This window comes from Sus scrofa, chromosome 2 (genome assembly GCF_000003025.6).
Source record: "Sus scrofa isolate TJ Tabasco breed Duroc chromosome 2, Sscrofa11.1, whole genome shotgun sequence".
NCBI lineage: Eukaryota > Metazoa > Chordata > Mammalia > Artiodactyla > Suidae > Sus > Sus scrofa.
The window spans coordinates 89904152-89915546 of NC_010444.4; the positions used below are offsets into that span (position 1 = coordinate 89904152).

Consider the following 11395-nt stretch of genomic DNA (forward strand, 5'->3'; position numbering starts at 1 on the left):
ACAAACTGAATGAAAGCAGATATGAAACGAGGTGATGTATTAAACTAGGCATTAAATATATTTGCAATAATATAAACCAATACCACTTCTCTAAGTATGTTTTTATTCTTATTGAAAATACAGTTACTTTTCAATGAAAATATGTAATGGGTTTTTGTTCTTTTCAAATGGTTATTTAAAAAAATTTTGCATAGGTAAATATGGATAAAAAGAACCCACATAAAGGCTCTCCAGGAGCCTCATTTAGTGGCGTAAAGGAGTCCTAAGACTGAAACGTTTTAGAACTACTGGTCTAGGTCATTCCCAGAGTAGGATGAACAATCTCAATCATCACATCCCAGCTGCACAGGGCTTAAAACTCTGTAATTATTCTCCTCTCCTCCTTCTCCCTCCTCACTGAACCCGGTTCCTGGCGTGGCGCAGAACCGAGCCCCAGGGATCCGCACTGCGGAGCGTCATCCCTCATCCCGGCCGTCCCAGGTCTTTCCTCATCCCGGCCGTCCCAGATCTTTCCGCATCCCGAACTCCGCATCCCAGATACCCCCTCCGCTATCCCGCATCCCTCACATCCCAGCCTTCTTCCAGTTCTCAGGGACTCCCTGCCTTCCTGGACACCACCCCAATACACACCCGACTCCCTCCGGTGCTCCCCCATTCCGGAGCCCTAGCACCCAGGGTCCCCCTCGCGCGGCACTCCCCCTCCAGCTTCCCTACCCGCCAGGCAGGCGGTGGCGTCGATCCACTTGAGAAGTTGCCCGGCGCTCAGCTCACCGCGGGAGTTGGTGTGTGCGGGCTGGATGGCCTGGCTCATGCGCACCTCGCCGGGTGTGGGCAGCTCCATGACTGGGCAAGAGTGCGAAGCCCCCGGGCGAGGGAGCCTGGCCGCCGCCGGGCCCGCCCCCACTCCAAAGGGCACCTCGCCGCTGCCTTCCAGGCCCGCATGGCGCGCCCTGCTGGCTGCCTGGCCCGCCCAGTGCCCTGGGAGGTGAAATTTAAGGCGCCAGGAATATCGCCAGGAAGGCAAAAGACAGCTTTATTATGTCTGAATCCCAGGAGACCGAAGTTGGCAAAACTGCGAACAGTTTGGGTTGCAGTACTTATTTCAAGGGACTTGCAGAGAATTGAAAGAGATAATGTAGGAAATTTATAGCCTGTGCCTGGCTAAGGTGATACAGGTGTTTGCCAAATGAATGCACAATGAGGTTTTCATCTGTGTGAAGAACTTGACAGCAATGGGAAGTTAAGAACTGATTAGTTAAATGCTGCCCAGAAAATGTAGACCTTTTGCTTTAGAAGTTGATTTTGGAGTGACTTCTTTTTTTCAGGCTGTTGATTGGCAGGTAGGGTGAGAACTCAAGTTCAAAATACACCTTCTGACTCTTAGGATATTATAATGGCTCCAAAAAACTCCTCTATTATTGATCATTTTGTTGTGAAATTACCTGCACTGCCAAACAAACAAGTACTGATGTTTGCAGACCCATCAGAGTCACCAAACAAAGGAAGGCAAACTTTTGGCTTTAATTTAGAGAGTTGACAATTAGAAACTATCACTTCATTACAAATGAGCCCAACAAATCCCAAGAGAATTTCTTCTTTATGAGAGGCAGAACCTAGAACATTAAATGAGAATTTTCATTGTCAACCTTTAGCACATAAAAGCTGTAACATTTTCCAGAACTAAAATCAGTGACTAGTTCCCATGAAGGAAACAGTGACATCAGAAAACCTCCAGCATATTATAGAGCCATAGATGTCATATTGTTAGGGCTGGCTTCATCTGGGAGGGCATTGATGGGTGAGGAAATGGAAGCCTGGAGATGTGAAGCATTGTGTCAGGCAGGCAGCTGATGCAAAAGGTTCAGCTAAGGTCATAGATCACCTGGCTTGAACCCAGAGCTCCTGAGTTACCACAGAGTTTAACTGACTCCAACAATTCGGTGCTGCTTTTTCATCCCTGTGCTTCTGGTAATTTTGCTTCTCCTTTTAAGATATATTTTTAAATATAAAAATTATATATATAAATGAGAGGAATGATGTTAACATGGACTTGTTAGTTTTTCAGTGTCCTCTGCGGGTAGGTTTCCATCTCATATCCAGCATAAATAAGAATCAGATGCATTCAGTTAGGCAAGTAAGAACTTTGGCTTTTATAAAATGCATAACGATGACTTTATTCAACAAATTGAAACCTCTGCTTCCAGGAGGGTCCCCTAATATAGTTATATGCTGATTTCAATGACAGGGTTATTACTCATGTCACTTTTGGCACTCTTCTTTGGAAAAAGCCTCGAGTTTTTTTTTTTTTTTTAATTTATTAGAGTATAGTTGATATACAGTGTTGTGCCAATTTCTTCTGTACAGCAAAGTGACTCAGACATATGCTTTTAGAGTTTATTGTTCAGCAACTATTCACTCCAGGTGCTGATGACTCCATGGGAGGCACTTACTGATGTTGGGGTTGACTCTGTGACTTGCTTTGGAATGGGGTGTGGGGAGGTAGAGTATACCAGTTTGAGCCTAGACCTTTGAGGTACCACATCTGTTCTCAGCAACATCTGCCCTCTGCAGTAAGAAGATGCATTGCCTCCATCAGTGCCCCATCAGCGTCCGGATACCAGGCTAAAATCACATATTGCAGAGACATTCCAGTCAATCTGCAGATTCACAGCCTGAAGCTGAACCATCTAGCAGACGTGCAGACTCGTGAATGAGGCGTTAGCTGCTTTTTGTTGTGTGTCACTGGAATTGGGGTTTGTTACACAGCAATCACTAATGGTTACATGTATGAATTTATTAATATATTAGAAAATTTGTTAAGTTATTGGAAGTCAAGCATATGTTGTTTTGGGTTAAAATGGTGACTGAAGTGGTAATATCATGTGTATGGTATATAGTTGGTAGCCTTTGAAAGTGATTATCTAGAGGGGATAGCGTGCATCTGTATATGTATGCCTGGGAATGTTGCTCAAAAGGCAGACACACTACACAAAGTCACTATTGTGTTTTCTTGTATGTATTATCTCCTGTTTAGATGTCTTGATTATGGTTTCATACCTTTTGTGTGTTTTGCACTAATTTTCATTTTCATAGCCTCTGCTTGAAACTATTGTCCTTACTTCTTTTTTTTTGTCTTTTTGAGTTTTCTGGGGCTGCACCCGCGGCATATGGAGGTTCCCAGGCTAGGGGTCTAATCAGAGCTGTTGCTGCCAGCCTACACCAGAGCCATAGCAACACAGGATCTGAGCCTCATCTGCGACCTACGCTACAGCTCATGGCAACACTGGATCCTTAACCCACTGAGCGAGGCCAGGGATCAAAGCCGCAACCGCATGTTCCTAGTCAGATTCGTTAACCACTGAGCCACGATGGGAACTCTGTCCTTAAATTTTTCTGAATGGCCTCTTTTTCCCTTTCATAATGAAAATGTCATCTGCATGTGTGAACATTTGCTCTCTCCTTTATCTGTCAATGATTTTTGCTATTATGTTTGAAGGAAAGGCTTCCATTTTCTATTGCTGTTTAGAGACATCTTTTGAAGATGAGCGGGCTCTGAAGCCAGCTTGATTTTAGAAGGTCATGCATAGGAGCAAGAGAACTGATCAGGAAGAGTGTGGAAAGTGTGATGATCACTAGAACAATAAGAACATCTCTAGAATGTTGGGGTGGGAAGGAAACTAGACAGTCAAACCCGCTCATTCTGGACATGAGGAAATGGGATGTTTGTTTGCCCTGGGTCACAGTGCAAGTAGTGGTCAGGTTTCTGAGAAAACCGAGAACAAGGAGTGTGAAATAAAAGAGAAAAAGTGCTTCCCCCAGAAGTGGACTCCCAACAGGAATTTGAGAACATGTGGTTTACTTGGGAGAAAACTGTAGAAAACACCTGCAGGAGAGTCAAAGTATGGTCCCCAGAACATCAGCATCAGCATCACATGGGAGCTTGTCAGAAATGCAGAGTCTGGGCCCCACCCCAGATGTGAATCATTAGATCAGAGTCTGAATTTTATCAAGATCCCCAGGTGAGTCATAAGCATATTAATGTTTGTGAAGAACAGTGTGTGTTACTCCTTCCAGAGACATGGAAGCTGGGATTTTTGCCCTCCAACTCCTACCCTTCACTGGCGAAGGGCTGCTCCCCAGCATAAACTCCTCAGCATTTATGCTGACTCCAGGGCAGGAGTAGGCTCTCAGACAGAGCTTTGCCTCAGTAGGAAGGGAGGGTGCTGTCAGCTTGTGCTAAAAGCTGGAATGGTGAGTAGGGGCTGCAGGGAAGACAGCAAGAGCTACGGTATTGTTCTGAACATCAGAGGTAGCTGGGAGCCTTTTCTTTTTATAAGGTGAATCTCAGGCAGATGGCTTGGTCATTCAAAGTATTTCATACAGAGATAAATTGTATTAGTTAGCAGTCTCTTTCTCCACCTTTGGTAGAGGTTATGAAAGGTGCCAGGTCAATATTTTCAAATTCAAATTTATAAGGATGTGGTTCAAAGCTTAAATACAGAATTCCTAAGCAAAAAATTCAGAATGGGTTTCCTTATATTTCAAATGCCCGCTTCCTGCCTGGAAGTTCTCTTTCTCTTCTTGCCTGGAAGTTCTCTTTATTTTCTGTTCTTGGGATCATGCTGACCTTGGGAAGTTGGACTGTCCCATATGGCACCTGGAGCCTCAAGCCAACCTTTTCCGTTTGTTCCTATGCCTCCAGTGGCCCCAGCTTGCAAACAGACAGGCATCATGGGTATAAGCCAGGTGTCACCTAATGCATATGCAGTGTAGCACTTTATTTTGTTTGAACAAAAGCCAAGTGTATAGTGTCCAGTTTTTCCAGTTACTGGGATTTGCTTGGCCCCGGCTTTATCTCAGGAACTGCTCAATGGAGTTCCCTGGCTGCCGCTGCTCAACAGTAGGCGGAGTACAGGGATTGCTTTCAAATATGGAGCCAGTCTTGCATCTCTGGAATAAATCCCTCTTAAGTCATGGGGTATAATTTGTTTAAATGTTGCTGAATTCTATCTTCTAATATTCTGTTAAAGATTTTTACATCTATATTTTTGAGAGATATTGGTCTGGGTCTGTAATCCTCTTCCTTCCTTTCTTCCATTCTTTCTTTCTTTCCTCTCTTTGGTTTTGGTATCAGAGTCATAAAGTGAATTGGGAAGTGTTCCTGTACATTCCAAAGAAATTGTTTAGATTTGGTGTTCTTTAAACATTTGATAGAATTCTCCGGGGAAACTATCTGAGCCACTCATAACATGCTACACAGCCCTGTGAAGGGTGGTGACTATTATAATTCCCATTTCATAGATGAAGAAACTGTAGCCCACACAGGAACTAGGAAATAGTAAAGCCAGGATTCAGACACGATAGTTTGGCTATTGTCTCATCTAGGCTGAGAAGGTGACCAATGGGGTCAGGGCTGCACAGTTAGGAAATGAGAGAGATGGGAAGTTACCTAGATCGGTCGAACTTCAAAGACCGTGCTTTTAGTCCAAGTTACATTCATTCAATCAGTGCATTTTATCGAGTGCCTACTGTGTCCTGGGGCTGTTCCAGTCATTGAATAAATGAAGTGTTGAGTGAAATAGATTTAGCCCTTGGCTTTATAGAATTCATGGTTTAATAAATAACATATGAAAGTGCTATAAAAATGTAAATTATTCTAATGAGGATGAAACAATGATAAACATATATGGAAACTTAGCTGATGGCTATGGGCAGCTCCTCAAATTATATCCGGGAGTTGACTGTGTACTTGACTGAAGTTTACATCTGATTTGTGTGTGTGTTTTTAAACTGAAGAACTATACAAAGAAATGGAAGAACTATACAAACAGCTTATTTTTCCTTGAGCCATCTGAGAGCAGGTTGCCAACCTCACAACCTGTCATTACTTCTAAATACTTGAATGTGAACTTCGTGCAAACAGGGCATTCTCCTACCTAACCAGGCTACACTATCAAAAAGAGGACGTTAACATGAATCTATTATTAACCTCTAGTCCTCAGACTCATTTATGTTTTACCAGTTGCCCCAACATGGCCTTGTGTTACCTTCAGTTGTCATCTCCCTTTGGCCTTCCTCTGTCTGGAACGAGTCTTCATTCTTTTTTGACTTTCATGACCTTGCCATGTTGGAAGGTTCCAGGCCAGTTATTTTGGAAAATGGCCCCTAGTTTGGCTTTGTCTGATGTCTCTTTGTAATTGAATTGGGTTGATGCACTGTTGGCAGGGACACCAAGAATCGATGCTGTATTGTCCTTCGTGTACCTGACCCAGAGGTGGACAGTTTCAACCTGTCCCATTTTTGATGATGTTCATTTTGGTCCTTGGGTTAGGGTAGTGCCTCCAGGACGTGATCCTGAAAATTTCCCCCTTGCAACTTATTAGCATTTTGTAGGGAGGTACTTTGAAACTATGTAAGCATCTCATTTCTCCTTAAATTTGTGATTTATTCATTAATTTATTTAGTCTCTCTGGACTCATGGTTTCTTATTTTATTCAGTGAGCTGCCCTCTCATTATCTTTATTCCTTTTGATGTTCAAATTATCTCCAGTTGGGTCAGAGGGAGTCCCCACAAGCTGACTTCTGGGTCCTTTTGACATATTTCTATCATTCTTTTGTAATTCTTCATTTTCTGGTGCAACCAGATGTTCCAGGCTCATCTTTTTCCTTCCCCAGCCCTGTAATCAGGCATTTCTTCAAAGAGGGCTGGTTCCAAAGATCTGGGCCCTAGATGTGCTTGTTGCTGTTTGAGTGTCACCACTCCCAGGCCCTCATTGTGGACAGAGCTACGATTCATAAGTGTGTGTGTGTCTGTGTGTCTGTGTCTGCCTGTCTGTCTATCTGTAGTGGGTCAAATGACAGTCCCCCAAAAGATATGTCCATGTCCTAGTCATCAGAACCTATGAATATTACCTTATATGGCAAACAAAAAAATGCAAATAAGAATCTGAGAGGAGAAGCTTATCCTGGATTTTCGAGGTGGGACCTAAGTGCAATGACATGTGTCCTTATAAAATAGACACCCAGAGGACAAGAGACACAGAGAGGAGGAGGACACAGAGGTTGGAGTGATGTGGTCACGAACTAAGGAACTCACAGAGCCAGCAGAAGCTGAAATAGGTGAGTAGAGATGCCCAGTCTCTGTGCCTTCACCTTGATTTCTGACTTCTGGCCTCCAGACCCACAGGAGAAGCAATGTCTGCCATCTTAAAGCACCCAGTTTGTTCTACCAGCCCTGGAAAACTAAAACACTCTCTGTAATTCAGACTGAAACATCAATTCCCATCCACCCACAAAGGATTCATTGTATTTCTCTTTCCCCATATTTCTAACTCCATTTTCTGACAATGAGAAAGCTGGCTTACATCCCACTTGATAGATTACCCTATTCGGTCAGTCCTCCTGTGTGTACCCAATCTCCTACCTCCAGGCCATCTCTGTCCTGAAAGGGCAGCCAGGTCCTGTCCTGGGACCACCTCCTGCTCCGGGTCACCCTCACATGTACACACTGGCTTTCCTTAGGCCGTGTGGCTCAGGAAAACAAGGGAAAGGAAGAGGAGGGGGAGAGTAGGAGGCGGGCCCTGACTGGGTGTGCGGGTGCTGGTCCTGTTCCCTGAGTGCTCTATCCCCGACCCCGCTCACCTGCTCACCCCGCTCACCCTGTGGGCCCACCCACAGCGGTGCAATGTGTGTCTGGGAGCCTGTAGGGAGTGAAGGACCCAGGCCTTACATGGAAAGCGCAGGGACCAGAGCCCCCTGGATTTGCACTCACCCTGCAGGACCAAGTGTTTTACCACGAGGAGTCATCAGTCAGGGTTAGTGCCCCAAGTGATGCAGGAAGGCTAGAACCAACCTGGAGGTTTCGATACTTTGTTTCACTTTGGAAAAGGCCTGTACCTAAACATCAGAAGCATTTGCTGGAGGCAAAATGGATAATATTTATCCCCTGTTAGATAGGCATCAATCTGCCTAGAAGAAGTCTTCGGATTAAATTTCAAGGATGAAACAAGAGTAGTCTGATAGGTATATAGATCCTCAAAGAATGTGCAATAACTCCTCATAAAACAGCCTAAGAAATTCTTTCTGGCAGTTCCACACTTTTTAAAGAGCCCTTATGATTTGTGCTTGATAATATAAGCCTTAAATTTTAGAATTGTTTATGCCACCATGTCTTGTCTCTCTAAAGCGATTCATTCATCAACTAATTCACTCAGCACTTGATATGAAATACGTACTACTGAGCAGACACTGGGCTGAGCGTAGGTAAGCCCTCCTTCTCAGGGAACCTCTCAGTCTGATAGAAATCAGCGGTGTGATATGAAAAGGGCATATCATCAGATAGTGTACACAGTGCCGTGGGACATGGAGAGGGGAGGCTGTCTTCCATACGGTCAGTCCCAGAAGGTCAGTTAAGCAGCAGGACCTGAGCATCCTGAGCAAAGGGGAATGCTTTGGGGGAGAGGGTCCCAGAATTGACTAGACATGGAGAACCAGGCTTGACAGTGGGCAGGACCAAAGGCTGTGCTGCAGGGCTGGGAAGTGCAGTGAATGTTTATTAAGAATATTCTGGTATGGCCTTGCCTCTGCTCCTTCCTTGTGGACCTTGGTTAAGATCTAAAGTCCTGGGAGAGAGCATCTGTCTGACCAAGCTTGAGTCATATGTCTGCTCCTGGCCCTAGGACTGGGGAAGGGAAGGGTCCAAGAGGAGTAATATCTGTTTTTCTTCCTTTCAGTAGAGATGAGACAGGTGTCTGGAATTTCTTTCTCGCTAAGACTGAATACTCTGGGAGAGAAGTCATTCCCCCAAAGAAAATTAAGCTCTGATTAGGGATGGAGAATGGAAACTAGACAAATTTTTTAAATTATCAGTGCCTCGGAGTTCTCTTTGTAGCGCAGCGGAGATGAATCTGACTAGGATCCGTGAGGTTGCGGGTTCAATCCCTGGTCTTGCTCAGTGGGTTAAGGATCTGGCATTGCCATGAGCTGTGGTGTAGGTTGCAGACGTGGCTCAGATCCTGCGTTGCTATGGCTATGGTGTAGGCCAGCAGCTGTAGCTCCTAGTCTGGGAAACTCCATATGCCACAGGAGCAGCTCTAAAAAGCAAAAAAAAAAAAAAAAAGTTAATTACAAAAAATTATCAGTGCCTCTTATAAAGGCGTTCAGGCATAGGGAAGACTTTGGGGAAAGTTAAGTCCTTGATAATGTTGTTCAGCTGCTGGATCAAGCCTAACTTGAAACCAATACTTTGGAACTTTCCAGTTACATGAACAGATAAGCCTTTTTAGGGCCCCTTTTCCCTGACCTTTTTTTTTTTTTAATTGTTTGTTTAAGACCATTTGAGTTTGATTATCTGTCATGTGTAACCAAAAGATTTCTAGCTGATACACCCCCACAATGTTCTTATACAATTGCTGGTGGTCCTTTATTTTTCTTTTATTTCCTATGGAACTATTCAATTCTGTTTATATTTTCAATCTCTGAGTGCCATCAGTGCAGCTCATTTTTAGCTTTTATCAGGGGACTGATCCAGATTATAATATCACACTCAAGTCATTTTTCTCAAATAGGTGGTATACTTTTATAATGATATCTGATTAACCCTTCATAGTATCCTAATTAACAAAAGTAGTATACATGGGAAATAGTTTTTTCTTATAGCAATGGTAAAATCAGTTTTTCAGTCATGCAGCTGACTAGGCTAGAGATGCAAAACCTTCACAGCCATTGGTGTGTCTTCAAATCAGGCAACTGCTCGGCCCCCACCTGGTCTCGCTGGCATAGGCCCTGCCTGGGTGCTATGGGGTCAGCTCCTGTCCCAGTGGGAGACTAAACTAGTAACTCAGCTTTTGCAGTGCCATGTTATCCTGAGGGACGTTGGAACTGGTAATTAATTCACAGGAGTCTCTTCATGGGGACAGCCACTATAATTATTCTAGTCTTTCAGTAAGAAAACTAAGATCCCGAAATTTACCCCACATTGCCCACCTAATCAGTCATCAAATCTGAATTCTTAAGTAAATCTTTTTGAGTTACACGCCCAAGGTGCTTACACACCCATTGTCATTTGCACTGTTATTTAGATAAAATAATATTGTTTTAAATATACCCTAATGATCATCATACAGCATTTGAAAAGAAAACATTTTCCCAGTAATGTAGATATTGATATCTCAGATTTTTCATTTAGAATTCTTCTTCTTCTTTTTTTTTTTATCACATGCAGAGAAAACAAATGAAGAGAAAATGTGGGAAAGTGAGCTGGTGCTGAATGGCAGGGATTTACCCAAACGGCTGCCCATCAGTGAGGCTGACAAGTAGGACGCTCGCCTGTGACTGGCCTGACACATGTCAATAGTCTTAAATATTATTTTCTACTGTGTGATTCCCTGAATACATTTTAACAATATTTGTATTTGATAAAAATAACTTTACATTAGATGGCAGTAATACCTGGGTCAAAAAATTTTGGTTTAGAGATTAAAACGAATAATGATAAATATTTTAACAAATCTTGGAAAATTGTCTTTCCTGCCTATCGGAATTACGATTGTCTGGAATATTCTCTCCTCAGCAGATTCTCACACAAAGCCTGGAATAGCAAAGGGACATAGACATGGGCCACCTCTTATTTTTGTCAGGTAAACTCGGTGAGAAGTTTGGAGAAAAACGACACTCACCAATGATCCTTTCAGAATTCTAATAGGAACAGAAGTAGGAAGCACAAGCAGGGCCCAAATGTTTCCTCAGCAAATATTGAAAGCTTATCCCTGTTATCATGGAGCTTAGCTTCTGGTGCAGGGAGGCAGAAGGTGAACAAAGTAAGTACATAAGTGTGTGTGTGTGTGTGTGTGTGTGTGTGTGTGTGTGTGTGATGCCATTAGGCTAGTAAAACAGGACAGGGGAGGCAGTAGGTGGGCGTGAGTTCAGCTTTACACAGAATGGTCAGGAAAGGCTCTCCTGAGACCCTGCTTTCCTTCAGCAAAGGTCAGGAGGAAGTGAGGGAGGGGCTTCAGAGGCCACAGTTGTCCTTAGGACTGTTCATTAATGTCCCTGTCCTCCTTCCGGCCACGTGCTAGGGCTGCAATTCCTATCTCCTCAAGTATGAATTGATTTGGCCAACGAGGCATAAGTAACGGTGGGTGGGCAAAGGACTTTAAGGGTCAGGGCATGATTTCTCACGTTCCCTTGTCTTCAGCCAGTGGAGTCCACATGAAAGAGGCTCTCTTAGAATGCTCTTGACCAGAACAGCAGAGGCCAGAGCCAACAGCTAACCCAGAAACTCTGTTGCTGTAACCCTGAGATTTGGGAGTTATTTGCTATTGCAACATTGCGCAGGTATAGCTGTGTTCTGGAAGAGGGAACAAGTGCAAAGGTCCTTAGGCAGAAGTGGACCTGG

At 43.8% G+C, this 11395-nt stretch overlaps 1 protein-coding gene and 1 long non-coding RNA gene across 3 annotated transcripts in view; one reads left to right on the forward strand and one right to left on the reverse strand.

Moving 5' to 3' along the window:
- The window catches only part of ACOT12 (acyl-CoA thioesterase 12), a 49947-nt gene extending 48993 nt beyond the window's left edge, over window positions 1-954 (reverse strand). Inside the window, exon 1 of one of the 2 annotated variants that reach the window (XM_003480872.4) lies at window positions 715-954. In XM_003480872.4, the coding sequence (XP_003480920.2) occupies window positions 715-841 (127 nt within the window). In that variant the 5' untranslated portion in view covers window positions 842-954. The remainder of the gene's footprint in view (window positions 1-714) is intronic. The other variant, XM_021084505.1, reaches the window with a different exon arrangement.
- On the forward strand, window positions 1925-10560 carry LOC110259413. Its single transcript, XR_002341789.1, has 3 exons — window positions 1925-1968; window positions 7019-7119; window positions 10223-10560. It is a non-coding gene; the product is annotated as an uncharacterized LOC110259413 (long non-coding RNA).